The following is a 20,938-nucleotide window of genomic DNA, read 5'->3' on the forward strand; positions in this document are numbered from 1 at the left end:
CAGGATCAGCAGCACCAGGCTCAGAGTGCGAATGCTTGTGAACTCAGATTTATGTCAGGCGAAGCTTTCTGTGCAAGAAAAAGGGGTGCCCCAAAGCAAAGGTCCTGGATGGTAGGGACGGGGACAACACCATCCCCAAACCATGGCGTTCTGCAATAACCGAGCTGAAAAACGTTGGGACCACGTTCCCTCCGCCACCCCCCTGCAACCCGCGAGAGAGTTTCGTCTTCCCCCTTCCCCTTCCCTTTCCCATTTTTGGAAGTCTCGAGGACACTTGCTTTGCTCGGCCGGGCTAAAATGTAATTCATTATCTTCTGGAGCCCTTCCAGAGAGAGAAAGAGAGAGGCGAGGCAATGTGCCGAACCCAAGACGCCCAGAGGAGTTCCACAAGGCCTCACGGCCACGACTGGCTTTTGTTTCCTCTCCCCTTCTCTCCAACCGCCCGTGATCGTTTACGTGCTTTCGGGTGCCAGCTCTCGTATTCTCCAAATATCTTCCCCGGGTGGCTAATCAAGACAATATTGTCTTCAAGGGGTGGGCAGAGAGAAAGAGGAGGCAAGAAAAGCAGCGTGAGATAGCCGCTCTAGCCTGAATCCTGGGCCCAAGGGACCGAGTTCAGATCCACACTAAGCCACCAGGAAGCTGGCCATGGCGCTTACTCTCTCCTTCCCTGTCCTACTTAGTGGGGCGAAAGGGGGAGCACCACGTCTGGAGCATGCTGGGCAAACTTCTCATTGTTATTCTTGGCAACCGAGATATCAGCAAGGCCCGTTTAAGGGGTTGGGGATTTTCATTAATTTTTTTTTTAAGCACACCTGATTTTGCCCCGTTCCATTGGCAAAACAGTGGGAAATCGCCCTGCCGACATTCAGCGCAGTCCTGGGACGACAGGATTTGCTGATGTTCCTGACTGACCCCCATCAGCCTCCAAACCCCCCCTTTATTGGAGGGTCTCCCTGTCACCCTCCGAGAAATCCTCCCTGGTAGCCATAGCAGTTCAGTTCCTATTATGGTTGCCACCAACACTTAACTGCCTACACCCTCCACCACGCTATGCTGGTCCCCGTGTTCTACCTGGCAAAACGAAGTGGTCTAGTACAGCTGGAATCCGGTAAAAACGGATTCACGTCTCTGACTAACTCCACTTTAGACCTCCTTGAGTTGAAATCTGGATGAAAAGATCTCAGCCGATTTCCGCAATGTTGGTTTTGGGAGAGGCATTACCTGCTTTTTTCTCAGCTTGGAAATCTGCTGTTCCACCATGGTGATTTCTCGGTCGACACGGTCCATGTTCTGGATCAGCTCCTCCTTCGAGAGCCGGGATGGCAGAAGATCCAGGTCCGAGTCAGGATGGGCAGAGGTGATGGGAGAAACAGGCTCCAGTTTACCAGTTATGCCTCGATCCTGCAAATGGGAAAGGGGAACGGAAGTTCATGAGAAGAAAGCTTCTTCTTCCTGTCTAGGGAGCCTCTAGGAAAAGGTACAGGATGTACTTCATGAACATCCAAAGCTTCCGTTGTCTGAATGTAGCCAAGGCATCTCGTTTGGACCCATTTATTTGGCAACTGTCCTTAACCCCTCACACAGATCCTCCTGTCTTTCCCCAGATGGCTCCATCTGTAACCTTAAACCAGGGAGAAACTGCCGAGCTGGCCCTCAAAACAGCTGCTTCACACCAGGAGACCTCATCCAAGTCGGCTATCTCAATTTCCAACTAGTGGGAAGAGAGACAAGACCTTCATTGTTCCGTAATACCAACTGTCACTCCCTCTGGGTCCTCCAGAAGGTTCCCCACCTTTATCCTCTCCCCACAACACAACTTCCTGTCTTTAGACAGCTGGCTGGGGAGGGGGTTGCCTTCTTTGAAGGCACCAGGAGACAAGTCCCTCCATCATCTTGGCAGGCTTATGACTTTCTTTGGACAGAATGCCTCAGATACCCTATTCAGCCCCCCGACCCCAACTGCAAAAGATTAACCATCTCAGCTTCTTCCCAGGTTGAAGCATGGCCAGCTTTATCATGGCTAAAGACTGGAACCCTAAGGGCACACCTTCTGCTTTCCAGCTCAAACACGTCCCCTTTTCTGTGGCTCCAAAAACAAGGCCCCTTCACCTCCCAACGGGGACAAGTTAAAGGTTGCCAGAATGCAGCATTGCAGGATCAGTTACACCTACTCGGCCTGCACATCTGAGTAGCTTCAAGCACTCCAAGTGGGTGATTCCAGCCGAGACGCACCCCAAATGCACGGAAGCCCAAAACACAATCAAGATGAGACAAGGCCTGCTATTTTTAACCCTGGAAAATGAGATGGATGAATTCTTCCTCTCTTCCTAGCACTGCTCTGGCTGCTAGAACTTCTCTGAGCTTTTGCACATCTCAGGATGAGGGGAGGGAGGGCAAAAACTAGGTTAAATGAAGCCACAGATGTGCAGGTCTCAGAGCAGTAAGTGGAAACTCCCTCCGTTGCTCTCTTACTGTTTCGACTGCAGTTTCCAGCAGTTTTATGGCTCTCTTTCAGGATTAGCAAACCCTAAGACTAACCTAAATCCAGGTGTTACATCTCAACTCCTAGAATTCTCAGCAAAGGTTACGCAGGCTGGGGAATTCTAGGAGCTGAAGTCTTAGGAAGGCACTCCAGGTAAGGAAGGGCACCTGAATGTTTGCTAACAGCTAAGAAAAGAATTCGAGACCCATTCAGGTCAAGGGAAACCCATGGCTGAACATCTGGTCTGCATGCAGGAAGACCTGGGTTCAGAACTTGAGATCTCCAGGTAGGACTTGAAAAGATACACCCCCCTGTTTAGATGATCTCTGATTCATGCAACAGCTTTCACAGGCTGCAAGAAGCCACAGCAGTTTCGTCAACTGTGACGGGTGGCACGTTACCAAGCCTTGCTAGAGTAAGAAAACGTCCTGCGTTCACACTTAGCACGACAAAGCCAACGCTTCCCCTTATTCCTTATCGAATTCCATTTCCCCAAGAAAAAAATGCAGCCCACAAAATGCGTCTGCAGTTGGAAAGGAAGACCATTTAAAAATAAAAGCCCATAATTCACTCTTTCCACAGCCTTCAATCAGGAGCAAATACCCCGAAGAGAGACTCAGCAAATCTCTCTTGGCCTTCTTCAACCAAGTTGGGTCACGAAAACGCAACTCTGAATCATACGTCCTGGAAAAGCTCCCTCAAGCAAGAGATCTCCAGCTTTGTGCCACCACCCACAACAATTCTTGGAGAAGGCTGCTGTGGCGGTTGGGAAAAGTTAAACCCAACAACGTCTTTCCATTCATCAACTTGATCTCCCCTTGGGGAATTTCATCAACGTGCAAAGAGCCCTTTTGGAAACCGACAATCCCCAACAGGCGCTTGCTGTTCATTGGGATTTCTTTGGTGGTGAAGTTAATTATATATTACTAAACACAACCATTTTGTGCAAAGGGTGCTTCCCTTTCTAAGAGGACGCACAGATGTGATCCAGCAGAAGGCCTCTTCAGAAGAGGCATTCCTTCTCTAAGGAAGAGGAATGCCTCAATTAATGCAAAAAAAAAATCATTAACTGACCAGGGGAGGTAGAGTAATTCTTTTTAGATAGATCTGGCTTTTTATCCTAAGCATTTTAAAAAAAAATGTTCAAGAGTTGTGTTGGGCATGGAAAGGTTCGACACTACCCACAATGGAGGAATGAAGAGGATGGAACTTGCAGAGATGGCTAAATTAACTTCTTTGATCAGAGAAAAAAACAATATCTACATTTATGGCTGACTTGAAACCCCTTACAGATTTTTTGCATGAAACAGGAAAAAATGCACTTATGACTTGTGGTTTTGATGATTAGAAAAAAATTGGATAACAGAAAAAAATGAGCTTTTTTTGTCATCATAGAGTAAGAAATAATTTTGTAATTGTACTTATATTTGCTGCAAAGAAACTGGAAACTGGAAAGAAACTAGCTTGCTTCTTTCTTTCTTTCTTTCTTTCTTTCTTTCTTTCTTTCTTTCTTTCTTTCTTTCTTTCTTTCTTTCTTTCTTTCCTTCCTTCCTTCCTTCCTTCCTTCCTTCCTTCCTTTCTCTCTCTCTCTCTCTTTCTCTCTCTCCTTCCGTCCTTCCTTCCTTCCTTCCTTCCTTCCTTCCTTCCTTCCTTCCTTCCTTCCTTCCTTCCTTCCTTCTCTTTATTAGTTTGTGTTAGTTTTTATGTTCTTGTAAAGCTTTTAATAACACACATATATATAAAAATAGAGCGTTGTGTTTGGTTTATCGATTTATTTGGATTTAAACGGCTGCTGTGACAATGTGCCTGACATTTGTTTCACCAACTGGATTGTGCCAGGAGCTCAACAGAGATGAGCAGGTAAGAAATATTTTAACTCCCAAACAACTGTGTGTGCACATGACAAAAATGCAAACAGTCTCTGCTTGCGGAATACGTCAACCGCTGTGGCTTTGCTGTCGTCATCAGCCTTGAGAGCTTGGAAAACATCAGCAAAGGAAAATAAACTTTGCTGGAATTTTGTTTATGGGAAAAAAGGGTTTTTTTTTTTAAGGGGGGGAGAAGGGAGGACATGGACAGCCCAGCGTCATCAGAGGGAGGACATTAGATTTCCAAAGCCTCCATCCAAATTGAAGAAACAAAACGAAGGTCCGCTTGAGATGGGCACTTCAGCCAATTATCCTTTGACGTGGAAAGGCCAGTCTTTGGAAACCCTCGGATTTCAGAAAGGGATTGGAAGAGAGGGGGAAGGAAAAAACCCTTTGCTTGCAAGGAGTCTTTTAAACGCTGCCTCCTGGGTATCCTTTTGGGGAGGGGAGGCAAAGAAGGCGGGGGGGGAGAGGAGAGAGATTTTTCCAGCTATTAATCCACAACAGAGGATAACACTGGGGAGTAGGCTTGTGGGGTTCCTGGGAGAAACAGTCGCTTTTATTCCATATTTTGGCAAGCAGGACCTCCTCCCTCTCCCAATTCCATAACTGCGGATATCAAGGTCCCAACTGTACAAAGAATTTGGCTCCAGGAGAGCATGTTCTCTCAACGGGGCCGGGAGACTTTGCAATTACTTCTTTGCGTGGGCCCCCAACGCTGAGACCGGCTTGAACCGTGTTTTGCTGGATCGATCACCTGTCACACTAAGCCAGCGGTTCTCAAGGCTTTTGGTCTCGGGACCCCTTTGCATTCTTAAAAATGAAGGAGGACCCCAAAGATTGGCTTGACGTGGGTTCTATCGATCAATACTGATGGCCTTAGAAATTAAAATTGGGGAACTGGAAAGTATTTATTTGTTTGACTTCGCAGACTCCCTGAAAGGGTCTCAGGGACCCTCGGGCGTCCCCAGATCACCTTTGAGAATCACTGCTCTATGATTCGTTAGTGGGGAAAAACACAATTACTTGGGTTCCCACTCAAGATACAGCCTGCCTTGGGGTTTCCTGCCAATGCAGGAGCATCCATGCATTTTTCTCAGTCACAATAGAGAAGGTACTTTATTCTTTGGGATATTACAAGCCTGGGATCTTCCAGTGGCCTCCCATCCAAGGGCAATCTGACGCCAGGGTTAGCCAAATGCCACCTACCGCCTGCTGGTGGGACGAGCACACGATCTCACGACTAGACCATTCCAACTCTGAAGTCATGCTCAGACGCGTGGGGTCACAACGTCGCAACCCTGAACCACGCAGTGCGTTTCTACCCACACCACAAGCAAAGCCCAAACGACACAAACCACAATTTCTTATTGCTTGTATGAACTCAGGTCTTGCAATGAGGAAACTGATCCTGCCCTTTTCCCTTTTAACATTTAATTCCTCCCCCCATTTCCTAGCATTTCTTTTGCCCTGAAAATGAATTTATCACAAAGACAAATCAGGAATAAAAGGAGGATTCCCATATACAGGAACAACCTATGGCAGTGTTTCTTAACCTCAGCAAGTTTAAGATGGGTGGACTTCAACTTCTGGCGTGCTGGCTGGGGAATTCTGGGGGTTGAAGTCCACCCATCTTAAACTTGCTAAGGTGGAGAAACACTGACCTACAGCTACAACAAGATTCCCAACCCAACAACAAATGCCTCTGAAATGATGGTTTACTACCCTAAAATAAGGGCATGGTTTGTTTCCTGGAGTGTACACGCATTATGCAAACCACCATGCAAAGAAGTCACCTTAAGGCTTAGCACGATGTGCTTCCGGTTTAGCATTCCACGCAACGTGTTGACCCTACCACCTTCCTGCGGCCCAAATCCCTGCAAGGTTAACTTGCAAAACAGAAAGACCCCTCCAGCTGCCATGCTGTTTTCTTCTCTAGATTCTGGCCCTGCGTCCGTCTCCTTTCTGACGGCCGGAGGCATAAACAGGCGCTCCATTTTTCAGCCGACGTCTCAGCCGACCGACTCAGACGAATGGTTTTCTCTTCCCCCCCATTACGGAGGTGGAAACTCCTGAAGGAAACCGTTTCTCTTTCAGTGGATGGGGTGAGGTGTCACCTTGTAGAATGGATGGAAGACAACGGACGGCTCTCGTTATGCAGATGACCAGCCGGCCTCGCTAGGCACAGAGCGGCCGCCGTAATGGGGAAAACCGGGGGACGGAGGAAGCGTCTTTCAAGGGTAATTTAAACCTCGGCCACAATGATCCATCAGAAAAACAGAGCATGGGATGCGCACAACCATTTCTAACCCCCCTGCAGAAGGTCCAGGGGAAGAGAGAAGAAGGGATCTCTTTCCAACGTGCGAGTTTGGAAATTTGCACCCTGCAAGACGTAGCGGGGAGAGGGATGGGCAAATTAAGAAGGGCGAGGATGGAGCTAAAGACAGGGTTACTTCTGGGCATCGAATGGGCCATCTTTGGCTGCCCTCACACCCGAGCCCGAGCCTGCAATGAGCATGGGCAAGCAGTGGGGTCCAGCTTCCCCCAACCTCAGCCTTTCCTTTTAAAAACGGCACAGATTTGCAGAGGCAGGAAGGAAATGCTCGAGTTATTCATCACACGCCTGGCTCCAGGACAGAGCACCGATCTAGATGATTACTGCTAACCGTCCGTTGCTATTTCCTAACGGAGCTTTTCCCAGGCTAACGTCCACCAGAGGTGTCGAACACTACAACTCCCATCACACCCAGCCCCTAGTTATTCCATCCTTCATCTCCCCACGCCAAACGAGCACTGCGTCCCTGCAAGATGCAGAGGCATTGGGCTAGGGCTTGATAAAATTTACAGAACCACCAGCAGGACAGCCCAACTCTTGGAAGTTAGCAGAACATTTCCTCGGCTCCACTCCGAATCTCGTCGGGTCGCATGCAAGAGCGTTGGGATCCCACGGGACTCGGCAGTCTGCAGGAATTTGGGACCTTCGTTCTCTGGATGCTGCAAGGGGGTCACCCTGAGTACGTGTTGCCCACAGATGCCCGACACAGCCAGCTCATACTGCAGGTTGGCAGGGCCACGCACAAGGCACAGAGGACGGGTCACTTAGAGTTAGACCCAAAAGAAGAAGAAAACAACTGCTGCCCTATATTGCAATCAAATACTACATCAAATGCTCTAATACTCCAGCCCGCTGTAATGGTAGGTGGGAAAGACCTTGGGAGACGGGGCCAAGAGATGCTGCAAAGGGAATGGTCTGATAAGAGAAGGCATAGCCCACAGCTGCACAAGGGGTGGAGAAAGAGGCTCAGAAGGGACCCTCCCTAGCTTCCCAGGCTGTAAAGGAGATCCGGGGAGGGGGGGTGAATTGTATTTTCAGACCTGCAAGATTCTGTTAATGTAGCCTTACAGTAATGTAGAATTAGCTCATCTGGTCGTGTTTCCCGTTTGGTCTACCTGGGAAGGCTGACATCCACCGAGAACTAGCGTAGGATGTTTTTCTCCTGGATCTTCCTGCCAAGCCAAGACACTTTCTCTTTTCAGCTTACCCTGGAGAGACCCTCTGTGCCTCCCTGGCTGAGCAGAGTTGGCGGCCTCAGCAACGGCTCCTGTAACAGTTCCAGCCGAGGTCGCTTGATCTCGATGAACTCCATTTCTGACTGTTTACTCAGGTCAGAGAGATAGGAATGTGTCTCCGTCCGGGCGTGTGTCTCCTGTGACCTGCAAAGAGATTGGGTCAAGGATCTCCGTGCAGAACGGGTTAGAAAAGAAAAAAACACCTTATATGGGTAGTCCTCGCTTAATGACCACAATAGGGACTGGAAAATTGGTTGTTAAGCTGGGTGGTTGTTAAGCGAATCGGACCCAGTTTTGTGACCTTTTTTGCGGTGGCTGTTAAGCAAATCATCACGGCTGTTAAGTGAATCACGTGGTTTCCCATTAATTTTGCTTGCTGGAAGCCAGCTGGGAAGGTCATAAATGATGATCACATGACCCCAGGACATTGCAACCGTTGTAAGTGTGAGCTGGTTGCATCACAATCAAATGACCGGGGGGGAGGGGGCTGCTGAGACAGTCATAACTGCAGGCACCAGTCATAAGTCACTTTTTTTAGCACTGTTGTAACTTTGAACAGTCACTAAACACGATTGTTAAGTGAGAACTACCTGTGTTTTATACTTATCAATAGTGGCTGGTTCCTTAAGGAATTCACTACAGTGATAGGAACGATACAAAATATTGTTGTACAATGTCACAACATCTCTGCCATAGTAACATAGACGCTTTGTCATATTGCCGCATCCTTAGATTAGCAGAAAATATTGCCTCTTCCTTCTTTTTTTAATCATTTTTACTGAAATTTGTTTACGCGAATAAAAGAAACATGGAACAAGATCAAGCAGAGAGTTAAGAAAAAAGAAGAAACAGTGCAGAAAAGAAAAAAGAAAAATAGAAAAAAAGAAGCAACTTCTGATCTTCTTTACAGCAGTGACAAACAAGCTTCTTTTCTCTCCCCCCCCTTTAAAATTTCATACACAATTCCCCTCTCCCCATATTCAACGCTTCAAATATTGCTTTTTCCAAAACAGATAAATCGGACGTGGTTCCCCGTTTACAGGACCCCCTTCCCTCCCCGAGTTGTCACACTTCCCTTGGATTCCCAAAGAGCTCCAACCCAAGATCACGGACACGTCCCATCTCTTTAGCCTTACCTTTCATTCCCTGGCTGGAATTCAGATAACAAGGACGGTCTCCGACGTTGTGGGTGCAAGAGAGATCCTGGGGGCAGGTGGGAAGGGTATTCTCTGGGATGGTGCTGATATTCCAAGAGACCCACATCCTGCAATGGACGGGACGAAACCAAGTTTAGAGCTTAAGATCCAAACCATTATCATACAACCAATACTTTGACACGAGCTACAATGGTTCTTTTTTTAATGTTATATTTTGCTTTGGATGAAAAAGCCAAACAATTCTACGCTTGTAACGTCGGCATCCTAAATGGTAATGAATATTGATAGATTTTTTCCCCCTTTCCTTTCTCTATTTTCAATACTCTAAGCTGGCTCAATAACAGACTGTTCATCGTCCCTCATTGTATCATATTAACAACCCTGTAGGGAAACCATGCCCTGTATGGAGATTGATAACCAAAGCATAAAAAGGGAAAATAGAATTTAAAAAAAGAAACTGTGTTGAGAAAGAGTTAGGAACTCCCCGTTTGTTTTAAGCGCTCACATTGCCCGGAGCGAAATCAAGAAGGACCAATCTTCTCTACACAGTTTGAAAACCCAGCTCCCCCGTGATCTTTCCAGCTCCTATGAAGTTACCCTGGGAAACCTTTTAAACCAACAAGGGTTATCAATACACTTTTCTACAAGTCTGGATTTGCATGGAATGATGACCATCCAGGTTTGGGAGTCTGTGCTATTTCACAAGGACTAGAAGCTTGTCTTCCGAGATCCAGCCCACCATAAAAGGAAGGAGATGTTGAGGTCAATCCTTCCATTCACTTCAAGCATTTCAACCCTGCCTTTTCAGGGAAGGGTCTGGTCGCAGCAAGCAAGGATCCTTGAACAAAACAAATCATTTTTTTTTCCTCTCCTGTCCCCAGCCTACCGCTGGGCCAAAGTCTAGAACAAACATCTGTCCTGTGCATTGCTGGTGTATATAGTGAAATGCCAAGATGTTTTCCTGGCCATCAAGTCTCCCCAAGCTCCAGCCCAAAAGCCCACCAAGGTAGACCAGACTAAGCAACCAATGCCATGTAGGTCCAACACTACTTTAATTGTAAAGTTATAGTAACATAATCTTGCAAATCTGACTGCGCTTCCCTCCTCCCTCCCTTTATCTTCATGAGAATCAGGGAGGGTCTTATCCGAGATGTTTTCTCAAGTTACTTTCTTAGTCTGGGCTCAAGCCCCTCTTATCTAAGCGTTGCCTTGGTGCTGGTTCTTCCTTCCCTTCTTCAAGGCCATTCCCAATTCCCTCTACATCACCTATCCTTGTCCAACTACACTAGCTTCTGGGGTCTTCTGGAAAAACAAGGGAAATAAGAAATTTTAATTCCCAGCCACCTTATTCCCAAACCTTTTCTCCTTTCTCAGTGTCAGAAGTGGAAACAAAGGGGCTCTGGTTTTGGCGAGCTACTGACTGAGACTCTCTGGAGACGCTTAGGGTTCCTGATGCAATAAGAGAAGACGCTCCCAATTTGAGGAAGCATCTTCATTCTTGTATATGGGAGAGTCTGGAGAAATTTGAGGCACACACAAGGCTCCAAAATATACACTTACCCATACAGGTCAAAACTACTCAGAAAAAAAAAGGAGAACTAAGGAAAACCCCTAGTCAACCACCATTTGGTCAAAAGAGAAACTTCCCCAAAATTAACTGCCATCTTTAGAGTAAAAACCACATCAACTGCACCAGAATATTCTCAAGATGTCAACATCTTGGTTGGGATTTCCTTCCTGATCTGAGCATTTTTTCCACTGCTTGATTATTCCTTTTCTTGCTTTCATGTCAAGCCACTGTAACCTGTGTCTGGACACCCCACTCTCCGACTCCGGTCTCCCCCTCCCACTGGGCCTGACCCTGTGTCTGAATCTGCATTTCAGATCCAGCCACAGCTTGCTTCAACCATGCTTCCTTGAATAAGCTACGACTGATTGGTTTTGCAGATCATCTGAACCCCCCCAATGGCTGGATTCACCCAACATGCTAAACCAAATCAAGATGCAGGTGGAATCAGACCTTCTCTGTTGCCCAGTTAAGCCATTCCTTAATTCATACACTCTCCCAGGGTGGTTCTAAATGCCTGGAGGTGCAACCCCCTTCATCTCAAAAGCTTCCATGGATACCTTTCGAGGTAGGGCTGAACTACACACTGTGTCGTGTGAAAAGGGGAAGAGGAAAGTCAACCAAGGACCAACCACAAGACTTTCTATGCTCAGTTGATACTCTGAACTCATCCCCATGAAACAAACCTCCTCCTACAGCAAACAGTCACCTTCTCCCGGTTTGACAACGCCAACCTTTTTGATAAACCACCGTCACCATACAGCGATCCTAAAGTTGATCCCCAAAGCAGCCTACAGCCCACCCAGGCACCCACCAAGCGCACATGGTGCCAGTGGGGCTAGAAAAGATGTTTGGAGATTGAAGGAAACACCCCATCCACCATGTCAACCCACCAAACTGGCCCAGCTTGCTTCCCACCGCTGTGAAGTCCTTGGCTTCCAGCTCTAGAAGGGCCCATTTTTTAAATGTCATGTCTCCCTTTCTCTAGACCAGCGTTTCTCAACCTTGGCAACTCAAAAATGTGTGGACTTCAACTCCCAGAATTCTGGGAGTTGAAGTCCACAGATCTTCAAGCTGCCAAGGTTGAGCAACACCGTTCTAGAGAGTTACGGGCTTCCCCTCTCAAGAACCTCCTAGCCTGTTGGATTTCAACAGCTCAGAAAAACTGCTGGCCGTGGCCTTTTCAAGCGCCACAAACCGGCCAGAGAAATTCCAAGCAACGTTGAGGAAACGGGCGGCGGACAAACGCCGGCAATAAATAAAAAACATAAATAGCCCAATTCGCAGAAAAAAACAAGTTACTCGGAGGTCACGAAGGGCAAAAACACCTTCCTGGCTTTTAAGTGGCGTTCCGAGGAGCCCTGCTCCAAATGAATGAGCGAGCCACGGCAGGCCCTCGGCTCAATTTCATTTATATTCAACCGAAATTAATTTCATCTACAGACGTTTACAGAAGATGGCACTCTTTGGGTTTATCCACTGGGTTCCTTTTTTCCCGACTGTGGACGTTGCATTGAACTTTATCTTGTAAGCCGTGGAGAGTTAGAATGACTCAAATCGTCATCATAATACCTCTCGCGCTTCCCAGCCTTCAAGCTTCTTAAGTTCCTGTGATAGATTGCTTTGTGTGTGGGTTTTTTTCCCCCTTATTCATCTCAGGGGTTATTTTTGGCAAGTCTGAGATTACAATGGGCTTGTTTTGATGTTTCTTTCTCTGCTCCCAGTGGGAAGAGGCCCTGTTTCACTTCAGATCTAGAAAGCCGAGCCGAAAAACAAATATTTTGATGGGACTCGCCTGCCCCGGGCATTACGCTTCTCAGAGCAGAAGTCTTTCAGCCCCAAATTGTGGGTGACGATGACGACGATGCAGAACGAAGGTGAAAGCGCGCTGCAGACAGCGGAGGAGCACCAGTAATTATGGTTATTTTATGCAGACCTCCCGCCTACAAGGAGCCAGTATCTTTGGTCTTCCACTCCCAGGAGATTTTAAACCCAACTCTGACCTCTGAGCGCATTTCCGTTTCCAGAGCTTCATCTCTAGCTGACTTGAAAGCAATCTGACTTCGGGGAGACCCTTTTGACATCCGCTCAGCTGAGCTGGCTTTTCCTTGCTAATGTAGAACTGGAGACCTTGGACTCGGTCAAGACTTCGTAGAGTAATCTGTAAAAGCCACGCGTGCCAAACGGAGGACAGGCTGGGCCAAGGATTTATGACAAGGGGAGGGGGCACAGCCCCATTTCAGTGGGGTAAACTCTGCTCTAACACAAACCGCCTGTTCAAGGTACGTCCCTTCGACGGCTGGAGGACCTCCAGACCACCATGCAAGATTAAGAGATGTTGAATTTCAATCCAAATAAAATATCCTCGGTGGTTCCAAAAGCATTCCGGGATTCTGCTGAGCTTCAGGAGAAAATAAATTCCACAAACCAACCCAGCCAGTAAGAATCGCTTTCTGGGTGTCCCAAATGCTCTTCTTCAGCACACGGAGTCTCTTGCCAAGATGGATCAGGTCAACCTCTTCATTTCAGGTTGTATCTTCTGCTTCCCACAATTGCAGATCCCAGAAACGAGGCCCGAGGTGCAAACTGATAGGCTTAGTTCAGTGTTGTCCAAACTTGGCCACTTTAAGATGAGTGGACTTCAACTCCCAGAATTGCTGGCTGGGGAATTCTGGGAGTTGAAGTCCACTCATCTTAAAGTGGCCAAGTTTGGACAACACTGGCTTCGTTTCTCGGATCCTGTGGAATTACTCCGCTCTGGCAAACTAATCCTCTTCTGGCTGTTTGGTGGAATGGGAGGTAGCTTAAAAGTTTCTGGGCCTTCAGAAATGGAGAACGCTACCTAAAATGAATCTAGATTTGTCTCTATAAAGGCTCTTCGCTAGCTTGGGAACATGGCTTCGTTCACATGGTACATTTGAGGGACGAGGAACCAGGCCTTTATGGTTTCACAGGATCACCTGTTGTACCCGAAGTGTGAGGAGCAATTGGTTAGTTTCTGAAGAACCCAGGGATTGGTGCATTTAGTCTGCAAAGTCCACCTTGAAACCAATTCTAAACGGTATATCTCTGGACCAGTGTTTCTCAACCTTGGCAGCTTGAAGATGGGTGGACTTCAACTCCCAGAATTCCCCAGCCAGCCCTGCTGGCTGGGGAATTCTGGGAGTTGAAGTCCACCCATCTTCAAGCTGCCAAGGTTGAGAAACACTGCTCTGGAGTAAGATTCCAAGCTGAAAGCTTTAATCTCTCGGCTTATGCTGCAGAATTTCAAAACTTCTGGGGTGTTTTCGGTGGTTCTCCCGAAGAGAGAATTACTGAGAAAAATTCCAACGGCTTTCAAACAAGAGACCCACGTTGCAGGTTGAAATCAGGGAAATCTGCTGGACTTCTGGTGCATATGGGTGGTTTCAGATAAGGGCTCGGCCGGGGAGAAAACAATTCTTCGATTCTTCGTGACCGAGTCCTTGCTGCCAAGATCCTAACCTGCATAGTTAAATACTTTTTTTATTCTTATTCTTTTATTTTCCAGGTAGTAACTAAAGTATCAGTGACCTCGTTTATCTTGGCAGTTTGCAGAGAGTTCCAGGAGCTAATCATCTTTTCCGTATCAGCTGGGGTAGGTGAGGGACCCCAGCCTGATGCCACGGGAGGGAAAAAAATAATGCAGAAGGAAAATAATTCTTTTGCTTTCTGGAAGGAAAAAAAAAAGATGTCTTGCTCATTCTCTATAATCCTCTGGATGCTGGGGCGAAAAATAAGAATGTTGTCCAACTTTTTGGCGGAGACACCATTAGAGGGGTCTGCAGGAGAGAAAACGGCGTTGCACCATTGTGATGTGAACCCCACCCATTTTTGCACACGCATCGTGATGCCGGGAGGCCTGGGCAGAAGGGGTGTGGCTTGCACACGGCTCCACGACTCACACTTAGGAATAACGCTGCGCGGACCAAGGTGTGCAAGGCTTTCTGCCTTCCCCTTTAAATTAGGGGCTCGCTAATTGAAACCCTAAAGCTAATTTAAAAGTAATCTCCTGATTCATGCAATTAATTAAGCACAGTTAATAACATTTGCACGCCTAAGCCTTTACCAATATAACGCTCCGCTCTTTTCTAAGCGCTTTTCTTCTTTCTGTTTTGTTTGGTTCTCTCTTTGCTTTCTTTTCTTAAATAAATAAAGGCCCTTTTTAAAAAACAAGCCAACCCACAAACAAGTGGGGTTGTTCTTTCTCCCCCGCGGTTTATAAGTCCCCCCTTTTTTGCACTGTTTCAGAAGGAGGCGTCCCCGGGGCGCGTTGGCTGGAGCTGAAAAGCCAAGCAGGGCGAGGGCAGGTTGGGGGGCCGAGAAAGAGAATGAATGAGAGAATGAAAGAGAAAGAAGGAATGAAAGCAAGGGAGAGAAAGGACAAGAAAGAGAAAGAAAAAGAATGAATGAGAGAAAGAGAGAATGAAAGAGAAAGAAGGAATGAAAGAGAGAAAGAGAGAGAGAGAGAGAGAGAAAGAAAAGAAAGAAAGAGAGAGAGAGAGAGAGAAAGAGAGAGAGAGAGAGAGAGAGAGAGAGAGAGAGAGAGAGACAGAGAGAGAGAGAGAGAGAGAGTAAGAAAGAAAGAAAGAAAGAAAGAAAGAAAGAAAGAAAGAAAGAGAGAGAAAGAGAGAGAGAGAGAGGAAGGGAGGGAGGGAGGGAGAGAGAGCAAGAGAGAGAGCAAGAGAAAGAGAGAGAGAGAGAGAGAGAGAAAACATGAATGAAAGTGAGAGAGGGAGGGGAGGGGAGGGGAGGGGAGGCCCGGCTTGCCATGCCAGGGAACACATAGTCCCGCTGCCCTGATTCAGCAGGTCCTAAAACTGGAGTGCAAGCGACACAAAGGGAAGGCTCGTTAATCTGACAATGGTGGTTAACCGCATTTCCCCCCTCTCCTAACGCTCGACGGCCCCTTCAACCCAGCCCCTACGAAGAGGCAAATTGCACCGTTTGTCAGAGGCCGGCAATGGCAAGCCCCCCCCCCAGTATTGCCTGCCAAGACAACAGCCCGGCCACCGTGGCGCTTTTGCCTCGTGCACTAAAAGGGCACCAGCCACAGAGCTGACTGGGTGGTGTGCCAAGCGATGCCCAAGGAAGCCGGTCAACCGACTCTTGCCTGGCAACTTCCTTTGAAAGACCACCCCAAGGTTCTAGTCCTCATGGCCCAGAGGCCCGCTCTGCCCCGCCCGCGTGCCCACAGGTTAGAGCCAGCCCAAGGCAATTAGGTTCAACTCACCACATGAGGCTGATTTAGCGCCACGGGGTAGGACATGGCGTGAGAAGGGTAGTGGGTCTCTGCCCCCCGCCAGGTCTGGGCTGCTGGTTGCGTAGATCCAGCCATTGCCAAAGGGGGGGGGCGGTCTTCTCGGCGGGGTCTCTCCTGCCAATCAGGGATGCGGCGCACTAGGGAGTCCCGGAGCTGGGCCCCGCGATGCCCGTCTCGGCCATGTCACGTCGCACCTGCAAGGGAAGCAAAGGCGGCATGAGGTTATCATTGTCATTTATTTATTAATTCATCACTTTTATGCAGCTGCCCGGCTCACCAGAAGCGACTCAGGGCGGCGCAGAACCATCTCGTAAAGCCACAGTAGAAGAACAGTCGTCATAAGACACCCACAACGGATGAGATTCCCGTCGACAAAATGGGGGGAGTTTGAGAGAGTGAACGGGGGGGCATCTCCCTCCCACGCAGAAAGTCCCAACTTTAATTCCCGGTCCCGAGAAAAGGGGACCACAGTCCGGCAAGAGCACCTTGAGGGCTACGTCATTTATTATTTTATTTATTTCCTATTTATGATTCTAATTTTGTCGTTTTCACTGATTTTAATTGTTTTGTAAACCGCCCGGGGTGGTGTGATGAGATGGGCGGTGACCAATTCGATATATAAAAAGTAAATAAATAGGCCGTGCCTTTCCCGGAGATGCGTCCTGTACAGCCCGTGGGGCTGCCTGCATAAACCAGGGTTTGTTTTAAGCTTGGTTAATTGGTTCAATTTTCTTTTGGACGCACCCGCGTTGGCCAGAGGGGCAAACGCAAGCCTTTGGCTGGTTTAGGATCTGGCGCACGGTGTGCACTCGAAATTAATGTTAGCCGAGAGATTGCGCGGGTTGGGGTCCAACAACAGTTGCGTGTGACCGTAGGCAAACCTGAGTCGGCCGGTGGACTCGGGCCAGGGTGATCCTCTGCACTAAACAATGGTTTGCTTAGCCCTGTAAAATGCAGTGCGCTGAGGATGCATAGCATCCTAAACCAGAAATCAGGGTTGACCAACCGCAAGTGCTCAGTTTATGAATCCCACAGTGTCAGTGTTTCTCAGCCTCAGCAACTTTGAAACGGGTGGACTTCAACTCCCAGAATTCCCTAGCCAGCATGGGTGGACCAACTCCCAGAATTCCCTAGCCACTCATGCTGGCTGGGGAACTCTGGGAGTTGAAGCCCACCCGTTTTAAAGTTGCTGAGGTTGAGAAATACTGCACTACCCCGTAACATGGTTAGGTTTTGGAATATGGTTTGCACAATCTGAGCATCTGGATAGCTCCAAGTTTTTAAAGCCCCCTGGCAACTGGAAAATTCACCTTTTTTATCCAGATGCACGATGATACGAACCCTGAAGCCTTCCAGATGTCACCTTGGGGTCAAAAAAGGAATCGTCTAAAAGATCGGAAAGGGGCCAGATAAAAAGCGGCAAAACCAAGCTTCCAGTTTCTTCCAGAAATTCAGAAAGGTAATGCTAGGAAGCTGTAGGACGCGTGTCACTTCCATGCTGTCGCTATTCAGCAACAGATAGACTGCCACTACACCTGGAGGTTCTACTTCGCCTCATCATTCACAGCGGTTTACCAGGATTCCCTTTTCCTTCCTCCTCCTGCCCGTTGGCCAAACCCCTGGCTTAAAGCCACGTGCGTTTTTGCATCTCGGGGGAAGCAACTTTCTTAAATTAATTATTTCTCTCTCCCGGCTCGGCTCTCACATCTCCATTCAGTCCCTCGAGGGTTGGTGGTTTGTTTGCTTGGCGCCAGCTGTCATTTGCCGAGTCCCTCCCATGCGCCCCCCCAGCCTCCCCTTAGCCGGCTGCCAAGGATGATGGAAGCTGGAGTCCAAAACATCCAAAATGCGCTGGAGGAGATTTCCGTTTCAAACATCCAAATAAACGCACCGCTGCTTTGGCCCGTGATCCCAAACCTCTAGCTGGAAAGCCTTTCTTAATGACACAGCAGGATTATTCCTGCAAAAATGGAAAGAGGGGAGAACGGCGTAGCCCCCGTTCTGAGAGGTGCAAAAATAAAGGTTTTTATAACCTGCTGTTTTTCACAGACCCTTAAATTACTTTGCTGGCGGACGATGGTGCACTTTGCTTGGTCAGGACTTCTATTAAAAGCCACCCAGCTCTCCAGGTGCCCCCCTCGACCTCCAGCTGCTTAAATAAGCATTAAACCCAGATCCTGAATTAACTCTTAATGATACATCGCCTAAACTGGCCACAGGGAGATAGAGCGGTTGACCCACACTCTGCTCTGCTCCATCTTTCAAAAGCACGTCTCCCGTTTTTTTCCCCCTTCCGGTGCATCACGTCGCGGCGTTTAAATGCTTTTTTTGCACGGTTTGCAAAAGGGAAGACCGAGGGGAGGCCAAACCTACCGCAAACAGAACTCTGCTTCCTCTGCTTTGCTCCCTATTATTGCACAACCCAAGGACGGGGCCACCCTCTGCACCCCGTCCCCAAATCCATTCACGAACATCTCAGGTTTCCACCAAAGATGGGGTAGTTGGAACAAGTTCCCTCGCCGGTTGAACTTGCGCCTGTTTAAAGAGCTTCCTCTGGAGTCATTTCAAATCCGCCCCCCATCGTTGACCGAGTTTGGCAGCGCGGCAGCAACTTTCTCCATCTTTTAAATCGGTATATATTTTTGTAAAGGTTTCTATCGGTTTGTCATCACTTTCTTACTTGTCAGCCGCCCAGAGTCCCTTCTACAGTGAGACGGGCGGCGTATAAATTTGATTAATCAAATAAATAATCAAATAAACCCCCCATTTTCCCACCCAAGCCCCACAATGAAATTCCATTTTTTCCCCCAGGCTGAACTCTCACAAAACATCTCACAAGAGAGAGCAACAGGCAAGGTTTTAACCTACTTTAAACACCAAACGGATTGTTTTTGGCCACCCAACACCTCAATTGTAAGCTTGGTGCCGTTGTGCAAACACATTCTCGCTTCATCAACAGATCATGATTCAGTGATTCAGTAAACCGCAGCTGTGTGCGTTACCTATTTGCCCCTATAAGGCTCTGGATAAAGGCCCAAGGACATACAATTTCACAAGAAGTTCGCAGTGTATTTACTTCCACTATTTATATCCTGCTCCAAACGTTATGTTCTCTGGGAGGGTAAACTACAGAAGTTCACTGTTTCTATGCAAAGCAGTAAAACCCACGCAGGAGGAGGAAAGAGAGAAAGGAGTTGGGGGGAGAGAGAAAAGAAGCCTATCCAAGCATTGATTCTTCACAAAATTACGTTACGCCAACCACGCTGAATTTTTAAAAAACTATCAGGCTCCCCCTCCTTAAAAAATGGTGGGTAAAAGCTCAGTTAAAAAGGAAGCAGTTAATATCCTCTGAACACCAACTTCCACACGTAAGAAACACAGAAGAGAGAAGGGACAGTGAAAACAGAGTAGCTACCTTGCTAAACTGGAAAAAAGAATAATCTAAAAGACGTTTACCAACCGAACTGCAGTCCTTATATACTTGAGGAAGCACCATCGTTGCCTTCTATGCTCAGCAACCCTCCTGCCCCCACGGATTAGGATGAACGGCATTTTGCCACTTCCTTTCCATTTCAAGAACCTGCAAGGAGACTTCCTTACAAAACTGCAGTGTTTATTTTTGCATTCTCCCACCCTCCGACATATTTCCAGGAGAACACAGATTTTATCAGGGGCACCCACAGCCTCTGATTCCTCCAGAATATCATGAAAACGGCCTGCTGGAGATCCTTTTGTCAAATCTAATTGCCTGGATCACAAAACACCACTTTCAATGACTGAATGTCCTGAACAAAAGCAGCAAAATAGCGTGACTGGATTACTCTGAACTCACCCTACCTCTCTAAATGGCTTTTGTGATTTCCCACCTCAAATAACTTCAACTAAAAAATAAGAACCTCCCGCCTGTTTTAAATTCAGGATATTCTTTCTCCTGCTACTGCGGTATTCCGTTTCTGTTTCATCTTGCACTTCATAACACATCGACCCACCTGTAGTTCTTAAAAGGCCGAGAAAACTCTTTTTACAAATGCCAAGTCGCCTCAGAGAAAATCCTACTCGCTCTAGGTGATCAAGATAAAGGCTGGCTGTTCGCTTGGCTTTGAGGCTAAAGCCATGATACTAATTATGGTCAAATATTCTTTCTCTTTCAACCCCACACTTCGTTTAACGTGGAATTGATTTGGTCCATTCCTGCTTGGTGTCGTAACAGGTTGGCACGTCGTCCAGCTGCAAGGTGGGCCTACGCTGAATTTACAGCATCAGTGAGCGATTGCCAATTATGCTTGGACCTATTTATTTTCTATTTATTATTGTAATTTTGTCATTCTAATTGATTTTAACTGTCTTGTAAACTGCCCAGAGTCATTCAACGAGACGGGCAGTGACAAATTTGATATATAAATAAATCAGCAACCAGGGCCACCAACAGAAATCTTGCTGCAAATCTAGGAGGCTCCATCCAGCAAGCGACTTCATTCTTCCTGATGATCCAAACAGCTTTAAAGCAAAATGCATTGTCCACCAACAAACCACTCAATGGATAAGTCTGTACAATGTACTAAAAAAAGAAAAAAGACTCAGAGCATTGTAGAAATCCAGATTGCCAGCCAAACTCAATAAACCTGACTCAGTTAACAGCGGGTTAGTGGGTTGTGTGAATACAGCCAACCGAAGTCCAGAAACTCAGCAATCTTAGGAGTGGTTGAGAGATGGGATCTTATTCCATATTTTCCAGTCGTACGCGGGAACAAGTCTACCATTGGACGATGGTGTTTTTAGATTTTTTTAAACAAGAAAAACCATCAACCCCTTTTCCCCCAGGGTGGGGCTTGTTTGGAAGCTAAACCAGGATGTGTCCCATGCCGAGAGACTCAAAAGGTCTTTAGAAGGTGGAGGTTTAAAGAATAAATCTGCGCCTTCAAGGACAAACGGCTTCCAGGGGTCACAGGCCAAGATTCAGAAGTTATGAACTGGAGAAGATGCAGAGAATTCAACCCGGGAGGGACTTAA

At 47.4% G+C, this 20,938-nt stretch overlaps 1 protein-coding gene across 15 annotated transcripts in view; it reads right to left on the reverse strand.

Annotated features, from left to right (window-relative positions):
* NCOR2 (nuclear receptor corepressor 2) overlaps positions 1 to 20,938 on the reverse strand; it is a 154,381-nt gene that overhangs the window by 107,307 nt on the left and 26,136 nt on the right. For all 15 annotated transcript variants that reach the window (XM_088135275.1, XM_088135283.1, XM_088135272.1 and 12 more), the window contains exons 2-5: positions 15,899 to 16,122; positions 9,060 to 9,187; positions 7,896 to 8,067; positions 1,225 to 1,404 (exon numbers count right to left, since the gene is read on the reverse strand). In XM_088135275.1, coding sequence (XP_087991401.1) covers positions 1,225 to 1,404; positions 7,896 to 8,067; positions 9,060 to 9,187; positions 15,899 to 16,003 — 585 coding nt within the window. In that variant the 5' untranslated portion in view covers positions 16,004 to 16,122. The remainder of the gene's footprint in view (positions 1 to 1,224; positions 1,405 to 7,895; positions 8,068 to 9,059; positions 9,188 to 15,898; positions 16,123 to 20,938) is intronic.

Source organism: Python bivittatus, unplaced genomic scaffold, assembly GCF_059951505.1.
Source record: "Python bivittatus isolate LINGU-HERP-01145 unplaced genomic scaffold, Pbiv_v1 ctg000100_np1212, whole genome shotgun sequence".
Lineage (NCBI taxonomy): Eukaryota > Metazoa > Chordata > Lepidosauria > Squamata > Pythonidae > Python > Python bivittatus.